The following is a 23,326-nucleotide window of genomic DNA, read 5'->3' on the forward strand; positions in this document are numbered from 1 at the left end:
TATGCGCCAACAGCCTCAGCTGAAAATTAGCCACAGATACAGATACAGTCACTCACACAGACATACCCAAACGCACACCAGCGCAAGCGAGTCCTCGTGAGCCTCCATCCACATCAGCACCAACATCCACATCAACATCAAAGCCAAATTCAACACCAACACCATTACCAACTTCGCCATAACAACGGCATTCAAGCCAAAATGCTTAAGCGCGCCTTTGAGTCCACCTAGTTTTCCCCGCCATTTTCCCGGCGTGGAAAAGTCCTCGAGGGCAGAGCAACCAGCTCGCGGAAAAGCCAAGGAGGTGGAAAACAGCTGGCTTTGTAATTAGCCCCCCTGCTCAAAGAATTCATTAGTTCGCAGTTTCGAGGCTGCTCCCATTTGCACTTCATTTGGGGTCTTCACAAATGAATCAAACAAATTAATTAATTTTCCGGATGCTTTGATTAAATTGCTCAACATTTTACTCAGTTAACTCATAAGGTTGAAAATTTCGTTATTGCTACATTTTGTTTGTGAACATTGATTAGTTAAAATGCGATGCAACGACAGTTTATCTCTTAAAGTTTATCGCTAAGTTAAGCTAAATTGAAACCGTCTTATTCATATTGTTTAATATATGAGGAGACCAAAATGAGGACAAAGATAGCCACCTTCCACTAACATTCCGTATGATAAATACATTGCTCTAGTTTTTTGTTTGGAATCGAGTCAAAGACCGGATTAAGTGCCATATTCAGACAACAGATGGAATTTGAATTCGATTTTTCAAGTTGCATGTTACACTGCAACCGCATTTTCAGCTTAATTATTCATGTGGCACGGAACGTGGGCGGCAACGCCCACAATTTTAAATCGCCAATGGTGAGGCCAGTGTAATTGGGAGCACGCCAGTGTATTTATCCGCCTTTTTGCCCATTTTCCTGCCTTTATAACGAATCGTTACTTACTTAAGACGCTTAAAGCGCTCGGCCTTCTCGCTTTTGTGGGCCAAGCGTCGCCCATTTCCGTTTCCGGTGCGCTGTTGTTGTTGCTCGTTGTAGCTAAACTGGCCAGAAGGGAAATGTACATATAGCAACGAGAACGGGAAAACTGCCAACGGGCGTAACACATTTTCTTTATATTAAAGCTAACGATGTTTATACTAAGTTTTTAGTGCACGATTTTGTTTGATTAGTGTTTACCAGCGAATAAGGTACTTTGTAAAAGACATTAAATCAAGCTTATATATATAATTTTAGCTTAAGTTTCGTGCATGTTTTGGTTATGATTAATGTTTTAAGTTGCCAAATTAAATTTGATTTTGATTTAAGAAACATACCATGTGAACCCCATTTAAAAAATATACATACATTTTGCGCTTCTAATTTGATTTGTTTGTTCGTTTTTATTGCCTTGATGATTTATGGTTTGTATTGATTTTTATTTTATGTTTTGAATATGATTATTTCTGCAGGCTGAAAATGCAATATTTTAAAAACTGTTATATTTTCGGAATGCTTAGCGTTGACACAAACCATTTCTACAAAACAAAAATCGGAATGCCATTATCGCTTCTGCTTTTTTAATAATGATTACAAAATTGATTCGATTGAAATGCGCCAGAATGCGCACCATAAAAACAGTTGATCATATTTTAAAAACAACCTTAAACATTTATAATTAAGTGTATAGATAACTAGTATTTTTTGGTATAACTTAACGATCACTATGTGGTCACTCTGTTGACAATCGATAGGCCGAGCTAGCTGCAAAAATCGATTCTAATAGTTGGGTGTGTTGTTTTCGTCGCGTTCGGTTGCTCGCTTTATTTTTTGTTTGTTTATTTTGTTTTGTGCAATGGAAATGTGAATACAAGTAATTAAAAACGAGTGAATTGTTTATGAGTCATTGGCATTGCAATACAGTCGGCGGTGACATATTACCGGAGTGTGGGAAAGGGAGCGAGCATTGCCAGCGCAAGCGATAACGATAGCCCGCCGCCTATCGATCGGCACGGAGGGGGAAAAATGCCAGCAAAACAAGGAGACAGAGAGAGAGAGTGTGAGAGAATTTAAGTCGGTATACCGAAAAAAAAACTCGCTCTCCCTCTCTCGCACACTCTGTGTGCGTACGTACGTGCGTGTGTGTGTGTGCGTGCTCCGTGTGTTGTGTTTGTTGTTTCGGTGGCGGCGGTGGCAGCGGCCTCTTTTCAGTTTCCCGATCGCTAAAACACAAACAACACGCTCGTGCGTGCGATTTAAATATATAGATGTTTCAAAAGTCAACCTCTCTGTTCGCAATTGTGTGCATTTTCGTTTGTCTAGTGCAAAAAGTTGGATAATCACAGGCGGCAAATAAAATAGTAACGAATCGAGTTCAAGAAGAAGAAGAAGAGAAGAGGAAGCAGAGGCAGCAGCGCCGGCATTTGTCCGTGTGTTGTTGTTGTTGTTTGTGCGCGGCTGTAACTTTAACCCTCGAACGCCATAAGAATAAAAAACCAAGTATAACAATAAGTTATAAAATCAATTAAACAAAAGCCGCTGCGATATGACAACGAGGAAAAAGAAGCGCGACGGCGGCGGTAGCGGCGGCGGATTCATCAAGAAAGTTTCGTCGCTTTTCAATCTGGATTCGGTAAAAATCGGTCTTACTATATCCATTATCATTTCTACACACATATACAAATAGTATGTATGTATATAGATATATAGCCAGCAAGCAAAATATCTGTTGGATATATGTAGAAAAAGCTGGGCATCTGCGTTCTATACATATAGTGCGCGATGATTCCATGGTTTATGGTACCCTTTACGCGTCGTGGGGTATTCTGAATTCGTTGAGGGGTATGTAACAGGTGGAAGAATATATATATATTTTTGATCAGGATCACTAGCCAAGTAAATCTGACCAAAAAGCTGTTTTACATTCAATCTATCTAGAGCTTCACTATCTGAGTTAAAGGTATCTAATAGTCGTGAGACTATATAGGGACTATAGTGTTCATTCTTGTTTTCAAATCAAATTCGCAGTCGGACTGAAAGCTAGCCGATTTTCCTCCATTCAATAGTGATACACAAGTGTTCGGACAGCTGTGGGCACGCTTTTAGTGGCAAATTTACTTCAATTACTTCCGTTTGGATTTGTTTACGCCTCGTGCATTTTAGTATTTGTTTACGCAGCTTCTAGGATTTGTTTACCTTTTAAGAATGGTTTTAATTTATGTGCAAATTGTACAAAAGTTGTAAATTCAATTGTGCAAAAAGTTCTTTATAACGACTATATTATTCCTATTGGTTGGTATTTACATTTTTGTACGCAACTTTGAATAAGTTCTATATTTTTGCCCACCACTGTGCGCACACTCACACAGTTAGGTGCGTTGTCAACATTTTAGCGTCTTTGCATTGCCATCGCAGAAAAAAAAGTACAAGAAAGAAAAAAGACTTTCCTTCGTCTCTTTCTAATGCTCCGATCAACGGTTCTTCTCTTGTTGGATTTGTTATTGTTCTCACCACTCTTGTAGTTGCTGCCCTTAATATTCCGCACAGGCGTACTTGTTGTTGTTGTCCCCAATTCGATGTTCCATCTCGTTCGCTCTTCTAATTTTTGACAGAAACCGTTTTATTTTCGTAAATTCTACCACCCACAAAAACAAAGGAATTTACAGTGGAAACTGGCTAAATAAGAAGGCTGCATATGTTGGAAAAATAAATTCCAGAGTAGAGCAAGTTTAATAGCAGATCAATTGATCACTTCCAACTGTTATTACAAAAAAGACTATTTTCCCGAATGTGCACTTTTAAATCAAAGGTGGTTTTCCCTGTGCATCCAGTATATATATATCTCACCCGATTTTTCCGCAAAAACTTATAAACACATCACGCGTCTGTCGGCAATAACAACAGCAACAACAACAAATGGACGCGAAGGACAAGTTTACATATTGAACCATAATTTTAGTACCACCCACCGCTCCCCGTGTGGCCGGAATAATACAATATTGTAATATGGCTTTGGATTTCCGTTTATATTTCGTTTCGCTCGCAGGTGTTTTGACCACGATCCGTTGTCACGTCCGATCGCATACAGTAAACCCCTGGGCATTTTGCCAACATTTCTATACTCGATTTGATCAATGAAGTGCAACGCAGCTTGACGCATTCAAATTTCTCACTGGCCGTGGATTATTTGCGGATTATTAATCAGCTATGTATGTACATATACATACATATATGGTTATGCTATAATATTTGCTTTTATGTGACATAGGTATCACTAGTCTATACTATTTTATGGCCATAACCATATATAGATTTGACTTCTTTCCACGGATTTCTCACGCATTTCTCCTGTGACTCATATTTGTTTATCGTTAGTAATTGGGTCTCTGGTTTTTCTGTCTTTATGATCTGTTTGCTGCTAACTAAAAATACTGCAAATTATGAGCTATACATTTTTTTGATCACATACATATTTGAAATGTGTTCTTATTTTTTGGCATTGCAGTAATCTGCCCTGAACATGACTAGGTACTATTAACTATTATTCCCATTATTCCGTTTAGGCCTTGAAAAGCTCGTTTAGAATTTTCCATTGCATTGCCTATTAGATTTCATTTTACCACTTTGCATGCAACGCGTGTAATCGAATAGGCACTTAAATAGACTATAATTTAATGATTCATTTGATTTAAGCGTTTGTGCTTACGACACTATGGCATCTCTATTCCTTAAGTAACGAAATTCCATGTGCAGTTGGAATTCTTCTTCGGTTTTCTTACAATGGCTTAAGAATTTTATCGTCTGCGGTTCGGTTTTCCGCATTTTCAGTGTGCTTGTGGTCCCAAGCATATGTTTATCATAGATAAGATAAGCGCTCCATATAGTATGTGATATGATTTGGCTTTAGTGCCAGCTACTAATTTCAAGGGTGTGCAACTTTACAAAAAAACAAGGCCTACGAAAAAAAAGTGTAGAAGTAGGAGAAAAAAAACCGATTGTAGCTCGTTGGCCCCGTTAATATAGCGTGCTGTTGTTGAGGTTTTTTTCTTTGGGTTTTTTGTTGATTTTTTTTTTGTTTTTTGCTTGGAGCTTAGTTGGCTCAAAGTCTTGTATGTGTGTTTGTCCCAACACGCCCATGGCGCCCCCTCCCCGCCGCATTCCTACCCCACCGAATTAAGTGAGTTCCGATTGTTAACTTTATGATGTAATTTTTCTTCTTTTATAATTCTTTTTGGGTTGGAAAAAGTGTAACCAGAGTTGTCAGCGGAAGCAGAAGCGGCACGAACCTGTTAGCCCAAGTGGCCGCGTACAGTGTTTGCCCGCTAATGGGTTTCTCGCAGATGTAACACGTCTTTAGCTGTAATTACAGACATTAAGCTACATGAAATGTGAATGGGTTAGCGTTAATCTGTTGGCATTTTATGTTCCCTTCAGTTACACTATGAGTTCTAAAGAGATTTTTCAACTATTTTACATATGCTTAATCTTATCATAATCGTTAATTGTAATCAGAAGCGAAAGAAATCGCCTGTAGCGACGCACCACTGTAGCTGCAGCACGAAGTATCCTCCAGCGATTAACCCAAAGAGCATATATTAATATTTTTAGCCCGCCTGCTTAGGCTCCCTAGGCGTATACTTGACTTGACCCACTCCCAGGGTTAATTGGCAATTTTTCGCTAGACAAGAGCGTCCGATATGGGAATTTATGGGTGGGGCTGCGGCGGGTTAAGTGGGTGGAGGAGGCTTGGAGCGACTCCCACTTTTGCAGTGCATAATGTACAGCTTCTTGGGGTTAATGTTGCTGTCGTCGCCGCTTGATGAATTCATTTACACTGGCCTGCTAATCAATTGAACTCGTTTAACGATGCCGCAACCCCCTCCCCCCGCCCCTTAACCCACTAAGATCGCTGCGGGTTGTGCAAGCTGTGGTTTTTCTTGCCATTTTTAGCGCACAGTTGTTGCTTTTCATCCATTTGTTGTTTGTTTTTTTTATTTTTTTTGGTCGCCTGTTAATTGCAACGAGAGTTTTGGCTGCACGGCCCAGTTAATTCAAGATATTTCGAGACTCCAATGCCATTGACACCGATTCGCCATCTCCGGCGGGGGTGCGGCCGTGGGGGCTTTGTAGGGTTAATACCGTATGCTAATGAGTCACCGAACCAATTGGGCATCCTCTCTAAACGTTTCTCTTTCACTTTCATCACCTTCTACAGCTCCACAAGGCATCGTCCACAAAGGTAAGCCACACAACAGACGGATCCAAAACGAGATTAGAACCTTAACCCACCTGTTGCCATTGTCGAATTCAACTTCATATTGCAAAAATATAAAGATAGTTTAAACTTGTTATTGGTTTTTTTTGTAAATGTATATAAGATTTAATTTAAAAGATCCCATGTTTATAAATAGCTAATCATCATATATGTATTTCCACCCAACTTCATGCAATATGTAGTAAAATCGAAAATGGAAACGGGCCAAAAAATCAACGTTGTTTGTCGTCGTCTTAACTGCATTTGCATTCAATTGTGTGATCGTCGTGTGTTTCGTCTCCGTTCATGTTGTTTTATGTATTCGCCGCCTAACTGAATTATCCATGCAATGACATCACAAGTCGCTGAAAAGCTGAGAAGCGCATATTCTTGAAATTAGCTCGAAATAATGTTTTTCGGGTCGTATTTCTAGATATTTCAAGCAATAGCCAAGCAATTTACAACTGAAACAAGTAAATCGCTTGCTGCATTTGTTTTAAAGAAAGTGACTTAACGAAGCACCCATGTAAATATGTAATTAACAATTTGTGTATTTAACTTGGGTGCAATGGGTACTCAAAAAATGCATACCTATTACCCACCCAACTATGTAAGATCATATGTATATAGTCTTGGAAAAAGTTCGATACGATCAAGATTTTATTATGAAATAACTTAAACAATGGTTTACATTCATAAATTCCATAAATGTTTGGAGCGTAAATCAACTTTCATATGATTATTTTATGCATAAACATAAAACATTTTTGATATTTGTGTTATTCATGTATGTACTCGCATAATAAAAACAGCTTTCATTACATTTCATCATTACCACAAAAAACACTCACTCACCCCGCATTTTTCAAACTATGTATTCCTTGTGTAATGATTTCCAAGCAACTAATCTCTTTATGAACCATTTTAATGACCCTCGATCTCCTCCAGGTGAATGGCGATGATAGCTGGTTATACGAGGACATTCAGCTGGAGCGCGGCAACTCCGGATTGGGCTTCTCCATTGCCGGCGGTACGGATAATCCGCACATCGGCACCGACACCTCCATCTACATCACCAAGCTCATTTCCGGCGGAGCAGCTGCCGCCGATGGACGGCTGAGCATCAACGACATCATCGTATCGGTGAACGATGTGTCCGTGGTGGATGTGCCACATGCCTCCGCCGTGGATGCCCTCAAGAAGGCGGGCAATGTCGTGAAGCTGCATGTGAAGCGAAAACGTGGAACGGCCACCACCCCGGCAGCGGGATCGGCGGCAGGAGATGCCCGGGATAGTGCGGCCAGCGGACCGAAGGTCATCGAAATCGATCTGGTCAAGGGCGGCAAGGGGCTGGGCTTCTCCATTGCCGGCGGCATTGGTAACCAGCACATCCCCGGCGACAATGGCATCTATGTGACCAAGTTGATGGACGGCGGAGCAGCGCAGGTGGACGGACGTCTGTCCATCGGAGATAAGCTGATTGCAGTGCGCACCAACGGGGTAGGTTCATTCCCTTTTGATTGCTAGCAACCAATTTGATAATTGTATATCCTTCCGACAGAGCGAGAAGAACCTGGAGAACGTAACGCACGAACTGGCGGTGGCCACGTTGAAGTCGATCACCGACAAGGTGACGCTAATCATTGGAAAGACACAGCACCTGACCACCAGTGCGTCCGGCGGCGGAGGAGGAGGCCTTTCATCCGGACAACAATTGTCGCAGTCCCAATCGCAGTTGGCCACCAGCCAGAGCCAGAGTCAGGTGCATCAGCAGCAGCATGCGACGCCGATGGTCAATTCGCAGTCGACAGGTGCGCTAAATAGTATGGGACAGACGGTTGTCGATTCACCACAAGCAGCCGCAGCAGCAGCAGCAAATGCATCTGCATCTGCATCAGTCATTGCAAGCAACAACACAATCAGCAACACCACAGTCACCACAGTCACGGCCACGGCCACAGCCAGCAACAGTAGCAGCAAGTTGCCGCCGTCGCTTGGCGCTAACAGCAGCATTAGCATTAGCAATAGCAATAGCAATAGCAACAGCAATAATATCAACAACATTAATAGCATCAACAACAACAACAGTAGCAGCAGCAGCAGCACGACGGCAACTGTTGCAGCAGCAACACCAACAGCAGCAGCAGCAGCAGCATCATCTCCACCCGCCAACTCCTTCTATAACAATGCTTCCATGCCCGCCCTGCCTGTCGAATCCAATCAAACAAACAACCGATCCCAATCACCCCAGCCGCGCCGTAAGCGATTCATTTGTTTATTATTTAACCGATATTCTGTTGTAACTAATTTATGCTCATCAATGTCCCGGTCGAGTGTGTTTATCGGAGGTCCTGCGATCTCCTTGCATAAATGCACTTGTGCTGGGCCCTCATCTCTGGTCTTTGTTTCCTTTCTTTTTCTTCTTTAACATTTTATTTGGTATGATTTATGATTTATGATTGCTATTGTTTGACTATCTAATTTGAACAGTTGCTCTCACCTTGCATTTGTGCATCTTTTCCTATTAATACTTTTTGAATTCATGCCCTGAGAAATTGTATCTTTATTTATCTGTGTTTAATTGCCAATTCGTTTTTGCATCTGAATTGTTAAACTATTTGGTGCATTTGTTTTGGAACCGCTCGAGTGCATTTATGGAATCTATGGTCTAATAAAGGCACTTGAAGCGAGTCCAATTCCTTACTCTCCAATCATCCCAATCCTTGCTCCTTCGTATATATGCTCCAATACCAATATTTCCCTCCTCTTCCGGCCAAAAATATCTACTGCTATTGCTGCTGTGCCACGTTAATTTGAGGCTCTAGAAAAGATGGCTTTCATTTTCACACGCTGGAAGCTGCTCTCCCGCCTTCCCCTGTAGTCTCCTCCACCGCCATGCTGTTGATTTGAACATCCCGCCCTCCAAAGTTGCGCCTAGTGTTCTAGAGTTGTGTTCTGGATCAGACCATTATAGTCTGATCAAGCGATCTTTGTGTTGATTTGTTGTGCTGTATATTAAGGTGATATTAAGCGGTATTGGTGTGCCTGGGATCTCGTGTATGCCTGTGTATAGTGTGTGTTTGTGTTGTGGCGGGGATAACAAGTGCAATCTTCAGTTTCCGTTCTGTTGTCTTCCGTTTCTGTTTCCGTTGGCCTCAGTTTTTGTCGCAGTCTTTTACTTTAAACAGTTTCTTTCTCTTTCTCGTCGGTGCCAGCTGTCTCTGTCCCTTTTGCGTTTGTCTCTCTCTATCTGGACAATTCTGGACGCGCTGAAACCGCAAGAAAGCATTCTATTTCTCAAGGCATTATTAACCGCTCTATATCTATCTCTCTCTATCTCTGTCTCTGTCTCCCTCTTTATCTATCTGTCTGTCTCTGTCATTTCTTAATAATAATAATAATAATAACAATAACTCCCATTCAATGTGCAACAAAAACGACCGATAAACCTAAACCAAAATCAAAAATTTCTGATAACAACCTAGAGCCCGGCTCGCGATACGCCTCTACAAATGTCCTAGCCGCCGTTCCACCAGGAACTCCACGCGCAGTCAGCACCGAGGATATAACCAGGTGAGTGGCTCGATCACTTTTCTGTAAACAAATATATTTAATAACTCGATTTCACAGAGAACCGCGCACCATCACCATCCAGAAGGGACCGCAGGGCCTGGGCTTCAACATTGTTGGCGGCGAGGATGGCCAGGGTATCTATGTGTCCTTCATCCTGGCCGGCGGTCCAGCGGATCTCGGCTCGGAGCTGAAGCGTGGCGACCAGCTGCTCAGCGTGAACAATGTCAACCTCACGCACGCCACCCACGAAGAGGCAGCCCAGGCGCTCAAGGTGAGTCAAAGTGAAATTTCACCTGAATTCAATCGAAATCGAACAATTAATGAAATATTATTATTATTATATCAGACTTCTGGCGGTGTGGTGACCCTGTTGGCGCAGTACCGCCCAGAGGAGTACAACCGCTTCGAGGCACGCATCCAAGAGTTGAAACAACAGGCTGCCCTCGGTGCCGGCGGATCGGGAACGCTGCTGCGCACCACGCAGAAGCGATCGCTATATGTGCGCGCCCTGTTCGACTACGATCCGAATCGGGATGATGGATTGCCCTCGCGAGGATTGCCCTTCAAGCACGGCGATATCCTGCACGTGACCAATGCCTCCGACGACGAATGGTGGCAGGCACGACGAGTTCTCGGCGACAACGAGGACGAACAAATCGGTATTGTACCATCGAAAAGGCGTTGGGAGCGCAAAATGCGAGCTAGGGACCGCAGCGTTAAGTTCCAGGGACATGCGGCAGCTAATAATAATCTGGATAAGGTGAGTGGTGTCATATTTACAATGTTATCTTATTAACCATTCGTATTTGCCATCTCACAGCAATCGACATTGGATCGAAAGAAAAAGAATTTCACATTCTCGCGCAAATTTCCGTTTATGAAGAGTCGCGATGAGAAGAATGAAGATGGCAGCGACCAAGAGCGTAAGTAGACCAAGTCAAGGGAAGCCAGCAGTCCGACTCTGTCTCACAGTCTCAATCGTTCGCTCTTTCTTCGGAGATGGCCAATAATGGGAGAACATCAAGCAACTCAAACTCAAGGCGATTTTTGGTTTAGTCCTAGGCTTAAGGCTCAAAGACTTTCTCTACTGAATTTCTGTCTGAATGAGAGTGTGTGCTTTTGGGCGGGTGTTTGATTGACTTGTGTTTGTGTCTGTTCTGCTTACGGAGATAAGGAGATTATAAATGTCGTTGAAACATCTATCGCGAGGTCACCTAAAACTCACTGTCAAAGTCCTTATCCTGTTCTTTTTTTCTATCCAATGGTGATTTCTCATAGTTAAGTCTTTCATGCCGTAATATACATATGTTTATAAGTTAATCATCCTACGTGTACGTATCATAAGATTCAGAAAACTCGTTAAGTACTTTGTAACTTGTGGGCATGAAAAGATGCAAATTTTCTTTACACACAGGAAACATTTGATAAGAATAGTCATCAAAAGCTTAAAGTTCTTCCTGTCCCATTTCGTTCTGTTTTTTCTCCTGAGTTGAAGTTTTTAATTTATTAAAATAAATTGGATAAATGTTTCGTTTGATGTTTCTGGTTGAAAAGACTTACCCATTGACCCAACCGATTTTTTATTGTTTTGTTTTATGCATTTTATATGATTTACATTACTGTTTATTTTCATATGTTTTCCCAACCGAAATCCGTGATGTCCAAACACTCATTCTACCCACATTTACCAAATTCTGGATGAACCGATCGGATCCATCGACGAACCGACGAATCAACCACACTGAAACATAAACATACTCACACATTTCCTGTCCCATTCGATATGCTTGGATGTTGGATGTTGTATTATTTTGTGTGTGCCCCGATCCCGAACTATATGTTTAGCCAATGGAGTTGTGAGCAGCACCAGCGAGATTGACATCAATAATGTCAACAACAACCAGTCGAATGAACCGCAACGTAAGTGCCAACCATGTCATGTGAAAAGGTTTCCAAACAGAGCCGAAGCTGGCGGTATAAATGTCGAGATGTATCCGCTTGTAAATGTATTCAGGTGTCAGGGCTTCTCAGATGGTCTAATCTTGGTTAACAATCACACACACACACATAAACAACACCTTGTATACGAACACACCCATACACATATTAGACAGTAAGCTATAGTCACACGATCTTACTAACAGTTAGTCCTCGCGGGGAGTTATATAGCACATGGCCATCTATCGTGTATATAGTCTTGGATTAAGCTAAAGATAATCGTAACTGTATCTGTATCCGAAGAGTGTTCTTCAGCGGCAGGGTTGCACGTTTTACATCAATGTACATCTTACGATACATCATCCACAGCCCATCGAGATGAAACCAAGTTGATTTCGTTCTTTAGTTCATTTAAAAAGCTTTTCCTCCCGCAACTCTCTACTGACAGTACATTTATCTTCTTATCGCTCTTCTCTCTATCAAAAAAATATCCAACCTTAAATTTCTGAGTCCAGCTGCTTTCATCAAATATCTACATCACTACGACTTTAAACAGTTTTTGAAAAACCAGCAACAACCTTAAACTTCTTGCCATCCTGTTCCTATTATAATACATACAGAAGAAGAAGGAACATTTTGATGGTTGTTAAAACTTACAAACATCTTGAATGGTTCTTACATACTTTTTTTATTTGCATATAAAACATAAAGCTTACACTTCTAAGCTAATCAATTAATGGTATTCGATGCAATAAGTTCCATTCAAGATCACATTTTTAACCAATTATAATAATATATAATGTTGTGTCTACTCAAATGAACCGATTTCAACCGCTGTTCTGTTTTAAACTGACCAAACATATCTCTTTCGATTTCTTCTCTTCTGTTTTCTCTCTTTTCTCTTCCCTTTCGGTTTCTCGTTTGTTTTCTCTTCGTTTTCTAGCCTTTATGCTTTGCTACACACAAGACGATGCCAATGCTGAAGGAGGTATGTACTCGATCAGATCAATTTACCAACATATCTACTTATACATAACAATCTATCTATATATCTGAGTAAATCCACTGAACATAAAAAAAGACGTAACATACATTTAACCATGCTAACTTTCGATTTTCATACATAGAAATGCTGTACGAACTAACACAGTTTCAGCAGAAACACATGCGAATAACCACTTACCTGCATATATACATACATAACATACCTATTTACATACATGCATACATCAAGACATCACACGTGATTACTGTTCCTTGATTTTTCGTTGGTTCCGTTAGAGATTTTGGTTTTCAGCGCTTTTTATTTGCATATATACATCTGTACATCACATGTACCTGGCGATCTCTACTCGTACATCACTCTCTATCGCTATAAATACATGCCATGATTCTCTAAATATATATAGCTCATTATCTTCCATATATATAACCGCTCCGCAAGACTATTGCGGAATAACTGAATCGCCAAAATGTATCTTTCGAAAGAACTCTATCATATGCATGTAAATGTCCATTAAATGTACACTAAATGTATAAAGGAATTAAAAAAAGGAAGTACATATGTTAAATCGGAAGTACGTCTGATTTGCATAGGATATCTGAATCTGAATCTGGCCCTCGACACAAAAGGAAGACCAAACATCGAACCTTCTTACAATACCACGATGATCTTCCAGGGAAAAGATCTCTGTTTTGTAGGGGTTTTTGTTCGTCTTTTAAGTTAATACTTTGGATCCCCCTGGTTGTTCACATTGCATAGTGTGTACATACATATACGGACATGCAGACAGAAATCAAACTATATAGCATTTCGATCTCAACTTGCTGTTCTATTATTATGCGCTTGTATCAATCACACGTCGTGTTTCAATGTTGCCACACTCGATGCGATATATACTGTACATATAAATGTAACTGGAATGGCGTACTTGATGTGAATACAGAACAGATCATCATACAGATACACCACCCAGATACAGACAACCGAAGTAAAGATTTCCTTGGACAATTCTCAGTTCGGAATGCACACGAATTAACCACACTCGTACACAGGAGAGGAACTAGCAACTAAGAACCCAAACTCAAATATCTCATTTAACTTTTCGAGTTCCATTTTTTTTTGTTTATTTCTTAGTCAGTCACAGACAGACAGTACAAGACATGAGTAAATGGTGATTTCGATTTCGATTTGTTGTTAATCCTTTGGTATTTTTGTTCTTCTTTTACATTTAACCCCTGTGTCTGTGAACTACTTTGAATTCTTGTGTTGTTTGCCTACTACTCAACTACTACCAACCAACCAACCAACCAACCAACAACTACAACTACTTCAACAACAACGACAACAACATCTACTACCGTTCGAATCTACTACTATTCTACTACTATATCTACTACCGATTTATAACTGTGCGTAAAACGCAAACGCAACGTCACTCCATCTCTCTCGCTCTCTGTTTCTCTGTTTCTAAATATATATCGAACTATATATTTTGATGGAACTACACCGAAACTACACACAAATCCTTAATTGTAAACCTCTGTTTAACTCACAATATTTTCTCTTGTTCTAAATACACACAATTCCATACCACACATATCAATATCGCTCTATATATAAATATTTAACTTCTCAAATCAATCAAACTAAACGAACAACAAAAAATTGAAACCAACAATATGACCACCGATATATATATCTCTGTATACATATATATTTGTTATAACCATGCGCTCACGAACTGCGACAACAACCAACTACTAAATTCTTCTAAAACTACGCTATCATCGCTATCGACTAATCACTGCTCAGGCGAGATTATCTACAGGGTGGAGTTACCCGATATGGAGCAGATAACTCTGATCTACTTGGAGAATAATGATGCTGACTATCGTAAGTCGAGCATCTGAACAACCAACAATCACAAAAAATAAAAATCAAAACAACCACAAGAATCAACAGCAAAAAAAAAAAAAAAAAGCAACAAGTCTCTTCTCTTTTTGTAATACTAGTGAAAAATACAACAAAGCTTATGTTTTCTTCTACTTAAAAAGAAACGAAAGAATGAAAGTTAAATATTTAGTTATGAATACAAAGAAACCAAATTTTTGCAAAATCTATTCCTCTTGTTTATATTTTTCGTTCTTTCTTTGATTTCTGCCTATCTCTTGCTTTGTCTCTCACTCAAGCTGTCTCACTCCATCACTGTCTATCTGTTTCTTTCTCTGCTACATATCTATCCATCTCTATGGCGCTTTGTTCCAAGAGAATCTATTTGAATAATAACATTCTGCAAAGGCTTTTAGTAGATTTGGTTTTTCTTCCTTTCATTAAATTCATTTCGTGTATCGGAGTATTAACCTTTAAGCCAAAAACTCCATTCTTGCTAGTTGAACAATTGTTTTTATATTATTTAAAACCATATGCAAATGCTGCATACAAACTGTCTTCGAGATTTAAGTGAATTTTCAAGCCCATCCATAAAACTTCCTCGGACACATCGTGTTTTGTTTATAATAGACCTTATAGTTTGTTTATAAGTTCTTCAACTGTTGTGAATTGTTGATAGTTGCGTAGAATCGAATGATGATAGCAAATTATGTGAACCCACCAGAATCACACAACTGACACTTCCACACCCCCTATCGTTTGCCTATTTCTCTTGTTATTTTTTTCCTTGGTTGCCACATTGCGTAGCATCACCCGAGCAGTAACAGAAGTTAACCCATGGATGTGGAAAATATCCGATCCCCACCCGAATGAGCTGAGCCTAGAGTACACTTTCTCCTTCTGCCTGGATAGTTGTTTGTCCCAGTCCTTTTCTTAGTTAGCCCAAAAACACACCCACTCACCCTCGTCGACACACGTCTCTCTATATATGCAGGTATATAGAGTTCTAGACCGATTCAAATTCAGTTGGTTTGTTGATGTTTTCATGTAATGCTTGTATAGTGTGTCGTGTCTTCTGCATGTGCCACCCCAACCGAATCACCGCAAAATCAGAGTTTTTGTTTGAAAGAATTCAATCAGATTTAAAACCGCTCCCCCGAAAACCTTTCGTCTTAGAGTTCAGAGATAATTGTGAATTTTAATTGCGGGTTAAGATGAAACCCAAACACAAACCCAACCAGAAGTGAAACTGAAATAAAGGAATTGTACAAATCGAGGGAGTTTTATTTGGCTTAATCGATCAGTTGTTAATCCAACCCGTAGCGCTCAACGTTCGTGTCTCTGTAAATGAGTCCCAAAGTGTGTTGATCTGTGAGTTTTGCAAGGCGTCAAGTGAGTAAATCCCATAACCCACCACCTGGTAAAGGAGAAGTGCGACTGCGTTCCCAAAAACCCCTCAGCAGCCAAAAGATATGTGAAAACCCATACCTCCTGGGTTCAACCAAAGACAAGTTAATCACCTAAGCTAGTTCTAATGATCTAAACATAATTATACCACTCTCACTCGCAACAATCGACACACAGATTTTGATTTCATGTTGTCCAATGTTTTTGTGTGCCATGTATGTAACATCATGATGTCATGTATGTAGTATGTAACCATGCAAGACAAGTCTGTAAACTGTTTGCTCGTAGATCGCCTGCTCTATGTACTACTATTTATCATGATTATCATTTCTATATCCTATATATGTATACGACCCAAGACATACATAAGTGTAGTAGCTTTGATTACCATTCCACATTTTGCATTTACATTTGGATTTGTTTTCGATTGATTTCGACACTACGTTTCACATCATTTTAGTGTACCTTTAAGTTTTAAGTGACTCCTTCTTAGGAAACCCGATTGAACATTGAGCATTATTTCCTTCGAATGTTTCCTCTGCTCGATTTTTAAGTTATCCACCAAGCACAGTGAATGCTTGATAAGTAAAAAAGTATAACTTGACAAGTATTGACTGATTTTGTACTCTCTTATTTTGCCAATTCATTCCGGAAAATATTATCAATTGAAATTTTGTTGTACATTTTTGTGTGCGAGAGCTTTATTTTTAACGAACCTAATTTAGAGATACAAATCTTTCCAATAAACCCTTAAATTTCGTAGAAAGCAACTGCCAACTAGCTGAAATTAACCATAGTATACACATTTAATTCTAATCCTAACTGACATGCCTTGATCTTTACGGATCTCTTTAAATATTAACTTCCAATTGCAATATAGACCGATTTAGAAGTTTGTTTGTAGACTCCCCGATACCCAAGATATATTTGTCCCACAGAAATTCCCACCTTCCATTCCCCCCTCCGATTCCCGTTCATTTAGAACACTTTGCGATGATGTAGAGCACCTGCACGTCAAGGTCCTAATCCAAATGCTTACCCTACTTTCCAGCTTCCGAGGAGAACGTGTTGTCCTACGAGGCCGTACAGCGTTTGTCCATCAACTACACGCGTCCGGTGATTATTCTGGGACCCCTGAAGGATCGCATCAACGATGACCTTATATCAGAGTATCCCGACAAGTTCGGCTCCTGTGTGCCACGTAAGTAGTGCATTATGTGCATTATGACTTTTCATGATGCCCCCAAATACTTCGATATTTTAACCAAGTGCAACATATGCTTCTTTCCATTTAGACACCACCCGACCCAAGCGGGAGTACGAGGTGGATGGTAGGGACTACCACTTTGTATCGTCTCGCGAGCAAATGGAGCGGGATATCCAGAACCATCTGTTCATCGAGGCGGGACAGTATAACGACAATCTGTATGGCACATCGGTGGCCAGCGTGCGCGAAGTGGCAGAGAAGGGCAAACACTGCATCCTGGACGTGTCCGGGAACGCCATCAAGCGACTCCAAGTGGCCCAGCTGTATCCCGTCGCCGTGTTCATCAAGCCCAAGTCGGTGGATTCAGTGATGTAGGTTATCCGCTGGTTCAGCGACTAAAGATTTCCCATGTTAATGGTTTTGTTTTCACAGGGAAATGAATCGTCGCATGACGGAGGAGCAGGCCAAGAAGACTTACGAGCGGGCGATTAAAATGGAGCAGGAATTCGGCGAATACTTTACGGGTATGGTCGTGATAATATAGAAACATCTTATAGATATGATATCTTATGATTATTCTTTTTTTTGCCACCGAACTACAGGCGTTGTCCAGGGCGATACCATCGAGGAGATCTACAGCAAAGTGAAATCGATGATTTGGTCCCAGTCGGGACCAACCATTTGGGTACCTTCCAAGGAATCTCTATGACCAACAGCCACCACAACTTGGACACTGCCGCCTCGAGTTCGATGTCGACCGGTCTCGAGAACAACAATAGGAGCAACAGCAGCAGCAACAAATCAGCAGCCGCAGCAGAAGACGCCGCACTGATGATGCATCACAGTAACAACAGATACTAATACAACTACAACAACAAGAACAACAACAACAACAACAGCAACCACAGCAGCAGCCACACCGACAACAACACTGACAACGACAGGAAACGGAAATGAAAACGGATACGGAAACGTAACCACGGACCTGAACTAACCAACTTGACCACAGACAGAACAAATTTATAACGACGCAGCCGCAGCAGCCAACTTAATGTAGCAAATTGTCCAAAGCAATTTTTTTTGGATGCACTCATTGGTGTACGATTAGTAGATTAGGTGAACGTACATCCACCAGCTAGACGATGATGAAAATGAGCGAACATCAGAGCAAAGCATTTGGCATTTGGCATATGGCATATGGCATATGAGATGAGATATGGGTGTTCAAACTGTAGCGGACAAAGGTGTATAGTTTTTAGTTAGAACAAAGTTGGATATAAACAAAAGAAGAAATATAATATAAAATATATATATATATATATATATATATATATCAATATATATATGTATGTATACACCACTTATATAGACTAAGATCCGATTATAAAAGCATAGAGACGAGCGAAGATGAGGGCTTTCAGGAGTTCGTTAAGCGCTAGAGTGTTGTTTGTTTATGTTGATGTTTATATACGAGAGCCAAGAGTTATAGCGAGTTAGTTATGTTGACGATAATGTGTTTTTTTGATATATATTGACCTATATGAATATGTAAACATGCAGGCGCAGGCACAGGCACCCCACCCATGCACACCGATGTTTTGCCGGTGATAGTGATGTTGAGGCACAAGTGCATTGCATTGCATGGTGGTTAACTTTAAGTACGACAATGTTTAGTAGCTGACTACGAATAATGACGACGATGACGGGACGCAGATGCAGATGCGGATGTGAATGCGAATGCGAATGCGAACGGTTGCGGATCTAGTGGAAAGTCAGACAATGACGATAACGATTTACGATTACGATCTAATGATAATGATAAATATATATATTGATGAATATTGACGCTAATAACGATGGAGATGATGAAAAACGTTGGTGCATTTGTTGTTAGATGTATGTAATTTTTCCCACTCGCCTTTGCCTAAAAGCAACACAAAATTTAAACAAACAAGAACGATATATAAAACGGATAAAAATTAAATCAATAAACATGCGTATGATTAACACTAGTAACTAGCGGAAAAGTTGCATCTAGAACCACGGACATTCATTCACACATCCACTTACTATACTATATCTGTACCATTTAGCCCATAGTCCGCAGAAGATCGTCGACACAAAGTCATTTTACTATATAAAAAGAAAACATCCGCATAATAATGTAAACTACGACAGCAATCGATTGGAAAAGGAGAAATTGAATTTGTTGTCGCGTTGATTTAAACCTATATAATGAGTAAAATATTGTATATTTAACAATCTATAAAACAAATATAGTATGTAGATAATACACACATACACACAAACCCATAAATAACACACACACACACACATGGACTACCGTTGCGGTCTAATTTTATACACAACAGACAAATCGAATTGCAAAAGCAAATAAATAAATAATTAAGGAAGTGACGATGGAGAAGCAGAGCTGGAGATGAGATCAACTCAAACTAGATAACTATACATATATTTGCTGATTAATTTATGTAAACCAATATACGATTTATAGCCAACGCACAGAAAATGAAAAACAAAAAAACCAACATACGAAATTTGTTCGAAAAAAATTTAGCTAAATTCAAGTTGAGTGTTAACATTATAATTCATACGAATATGCATATATTTTATATTTTTTTTTAACTCTTCATCTCTAGTGCTCGCTATCTTACGAACTACTTAAAACATTTTTTTTTTAATTACATTTTTTGTATATTGCAAAAACGTCGACGACGCCACAGCAGCAGCAGCTATGGATATTATTTCAAAAATATATACATATAACTATTATACGAATAAAGAGAAAACAAATTCATTATAATTTTCACAATGTATGCGCCGAGAGCATTGTTATATTTAATAAACAACCTAAAACAAAAAGGACAAACAATGGAAAACAAAATAAAAACTATGCGAATAATTTCCACTCTAAACAAAGCAAAAGAAAACAAAACAAGCAAAAAAAAAACGAAGAAGCTGAGGAACTCTAAGTGTAATAAACTAATTAAAAATCGAACTTCTTAATCAATTTGATACATCCAACTAGCATACGGAAAGCATTGCATTAACTAACATTAAACGATGTGCAGAGGAGTTAACTATAGATAACCGCTTAAACAGGGTGACTATTCGTAGCAAGTGATTTTTTTTCGCTCAAACAAAAATATTTAAATCACTGGTTAAGGCCCATTTTCCATGCGGTTCTTCCGACAGCGAGGCCCCCAGTGAACGAAAAACCTATACCAAATTCAAATCACTTTTCCAACTAGCCTTAGATTTTACTACCAAACATGAAACCCTCGAGAACTAACTATCAAGCAATTATCAACTAGATAAAGAAAATATATATTTAAATTAGAGGCCCAGGAGCGGCTGAGAAGGGCGACTTTCTTTTCTCAAAAAACAAAAAAAAAAGAAAAACCCAAAAATAAGTACGATACAAAATGTATAACCTTTTCGTCCCAGATGATATATATATATATGTATATATATATATATATGTATGTATATCCTATCCACCACACACACGCGCGCGCATACAAAGCATGGGAAAGCGTTTCATCAAAATTGTGCCTTTTCTTTTTGTTGTTGTTGTTGTCGAATCGAATCGAATTTCGATGAAAATATACACACACATAGACACATGTACGGGCAGCTTTCGTATGGTTTCCGCTCACACTTATGTACATCCCGTTTACATCACATTTACATCCTGACCCACTGCCACCCCGCATGGAAACAAAAAACAAGGAAATCGTTTTTTGCTAGTCATACCAACCATGAAAAACTAGGAAAAGGAGAAAAAGAAGAAGGAATCTTTAGCCTTAGCGATCAGTAAAGAAAGTAAATCAAATTCAATTTCGTTGAAGTTCGCGAACAGATCGGCAGTAGAGCTATATATGCTATACATATATATATACGATAGTGCTAAAACCAAAACGGAAATCGATGGATAGTAATGAGTTTAAGAATTGGGTTGATACAAAAGAATATATGGGCAAAAACACACAAGTACACCCAACATATGTACAATACTCTCATGTTCATGTGCGAGATACAAAATAAGAGACCCCATTCGGCCTCAAATGCGTTTTCATTATGTGTTATGTCAAATGTAATTTGTTCATCAGCGGATGAAACACTCGCCCACACCCCAAAAACACACTCGAAATAAACCGTAATAAAAATACGTAATCATATGCCTGGCATTTTCATTATTTAGTTATCATGAATTTGATTTTAGATATTAGCAAATTGACGAGGAGTGTATTCACTTTTTTGTAGCATACTTTTCAGGTTGCTGCTGAATCTCATTGTGTTTGGCTATTATTTTCATTGTATTATGAAAGTATATAATAAAATCGATCAAGAAATATTTAACATTTGTTTACAGTTTATCTGGGCAGGCGTCATATCTAATGTCGTTTTCTTTGGGCTTGCCTTCCAAATTATATAATGGACTCGACTCGAAAGCCATCGTGAAATTCGGTCTCAAAATTCGCCTTCTGTTCTCCTTTTTAATCCTTTTGCATTTCAGTTACAGTTGGCAATGGCCTATACCATCAAGTTGGACTGGATAAGGTGGATCTTGAAGCTTTGCGGCTCCCGACAATGTCGTCTTATGCGTAGGGTTCATTAGGTTGTTAATCCTGTAGAATATTTCACAAAAGTTGTACCTAATCCTCACCAGATGATGATGCCAAGACGCGGATCTGCGCGCAGAGTCCCTGGAGACGCCTGATGCAATTGACCAGGAATAACTCGAGCAGTACTTCCGGTGGCAATGAACCCCGCAGACAGGACCCAAATAAGCCGAAGCCCAATAGCAAGCGAATCTCATACACCGAAGGACAAACACCTTTTAGGATCAACACACATCCAAATGGTAGGGCTTCTAAAGATCTAAACTGATTGAAATTGGTAATAATATAGCTTAAACATATGGTAGCTAACCTAGTAAGATTGCATCCTTTGGTGAGAGACCAGGACAAAAGGACGAAGAGGCATAAGCGACGCCTTCCGTTTGAAAAATCAGCAACATTGCGGTTACACAATGCGCAGCGAAGAGAGGAGCAGCTGGCCAGGACCATGCTATCCCAGGATTGCAGTGGCTCTCACTCATCGAGCTCCGCCATACCGCTTAAGATTCTTCAGATGACGCAAAGGGATCGTATGATGTCCTCGCAGCTGGTAATTGATGCGATGAGGACCAGGAATATGGAGAGAATGGTGCGAAAATCGGAGGCCAGGATGTTGAACGAGCGGGTCAAAAAGCTACTGGAGAAACAGAAAGAAGCAAAAGTGGAAGTGAAGAGGCAGCAGTCGGACGATGACTTCACTGTTTCCGATCCAAAGATCATGGTGCCGGAACATCGGCCACTGGAGGTCCAGGCGGTGGTGCAATTGCTAAAGAAGGCCATTTCCCTGGTCCATTTCGGTCACGAGGAGCCCTGCAAGGTGAAGGATGTAAGGATCTCCAGGATGCAGACCAAGCTGGACGTAGATGGCCTGCATCCTTGCGGCAGCTCCATTGATTCCTTCGCCAGCACTGACAACCCGCAGTCCTCCAAAGCCTACCACATGCGCATTCGCTGCACCAAGAAATCGGAAATCCAAATCAAATCCAACTCTCAGCATATAGCCGCCAGTCTCATGAAGGAGGAGCAGAGGCGCCTGGATCGATTGAGGGCGGAAAAGGTGCAGTTAATCGGGTGTAAGGATAACACACAATTTGGTTTCATAAACCAATCCACAAATCCTGCCACATCCTCCAAGCCAACAGATCTGAGCATGAACTCCTTGATTGTCGATCCCAAATCTTTTCTCACAAAAGTGCTCGATAAGAAGGAGGTTCTGTCGGTTGAGCAGATTAATAATTTCGTCGAAAATCCGGATATCTTCTCAAAGGCACCGAAAAGAAAACCAGCGACCAAGTCCAATGGAGGACCTGCTAAACATTTGCCACAATGAAATCACATGCTTCAAACTATTTTATATATCAAAAAAAGAACCTGTTAGAAATTCCACAAATTTATAACGTTTGTTGTGCTTTATGCCTAAATTAATTT

General features: G+C 40.1%; 2 protein-coding genes across 33 annotated transcripts in view; both read left to right on the plus strand.

Annotated features, from left to right (window-relative positions):
* The window catches only part of LOC117148162 (disks large 1 tumor suppressor protein), a 39,180-nt gene extending 18,135 nt beyond the window's left edge, over window positions 1-21,045 (plus strand). For 4 of the 32 annotated variants that reach the window (XM_033315405.1, XM_033315397.1, XM_033315403.1 and 1 more), the window contains 14 exons: window positions 6,199-6,222; window positions 7,186-7,737; window positions 7,799-8,495; window positions 9,723-9,810; window positions 9,868-10,081; window positions 10,157-10,570; window positions 10,631-10,733; window positions 11,656-11,730; window positions 12,692-12,736; window positions 14,564-14,644; window positions 17,100-17,249; window positions 17,344-17,626; window positions 17,688-17,779; window positions 17,858-21,045. In XM_033315405.1, the coding sequence (XP_033171296.1) occupies window positions 6,199-6,222; window positions 7,186-7,737; window positions 7,799-8,495; window positions 9,723-9,810; window positions 9,868-10,081; window positions 10,157-10,570; window positions 10,631-10,733; window positions 11,656-11,730; window positions 12,692-12,736; window positions 14,564-14,644; window positions 17,100-17,249; window positions 17,344-17,626; window positions 17,688-17,779; window positions 17,858-17,964 (2,925 nt within the window). In that variant the 3' untranslated portion in view covers window positions 17,965-21,045. Of the gene's footprint in view, window positions 1-30; window positions 1,356-1,734; window positions 1,858-2,306; window positions 2,617-6,198; window positions 6,223-7,185; window positions 7,738-7,798; window positions 8,496-9,722; window positions 9,811-9,867; window positions 10,082-10,156; window positions 10,571-10,630; window positions 10,734-11,655; window positions 11,731-12,691; window positions 12,737-14,563; window positions 14,662-17,099; window positions 17,250-17,343; window positions 17,627-17,687; window positions 17,780-17,857 lie in introns of those variants that run through there. The other 28 variants (XM_033315416.1, XM_033315422.1, XM_033315421.1 and 25 more) reach the window with 26 other exon arrangements.
* A 617-nt stretch (window positions 21,046-21,662) lies between these two features.
* LOC117148165 lies at window positions 21,663-23,257 on the plus strand. Its single transcript, XM_033315431.1, has 3 exons — window positions 21,663-21,883; window positions 21,949-22,143; window positions 22,207-23,257. The coding sequence occupies exons 1-3, from the start codon at window positions 21,808-21,810 to the stop codon at window positions 23,226-23,228; spliced, it is 1,293 nt and encodes a 430-aa protein (XP_033171322.1). The 5' UTR covers window positions 21,663-21,807; the 3' UTR covers window positions 23,229-23,257.
* The last annotated feature ends 69 nt before the right edge of the window (window positions 23,258-23,326 follow it).

This window comes from Drosophila mauritiana, chromosome X (genome assembly GCF_004382145.1).
Source record: "Drosophila mauritiana strain mau12 chromosome X, ASM438214v1, whole genome shotgun sequence".
In the NCBI taxonomy this organism is placed as follows: domain Eukaryota; kingdom Metazoa; phylum Arthropoda; class Insecta; order Diptera; family Drosophilidae; genus Drosophila; species Drosophila mauritiana.

Bases quoted from the DNA above. Each gene is read 5' to 3' on its own strand.
- LOC117148165 (XM_033315431.1), top strand. From the start codon at position 21,808: ATGGCCTATACCATCAAGTTGGACTGGATAAGGTGGATCTTGAAGCTT. The intron at 21,884-21,948 runs GTAGGGTTCATT...AATCCTCACCAG, and splicing joins CCGACAATGTCGTCTTATGC to ATGATGATGCCAAGACGCGG. The intron at 22,144-22,206 runs GTAGGGCTTCTA...AACATATGGTAG, and splicing joins GATCAACACACATCCAAATG to CTAACCTAGTAAGATTGCAT.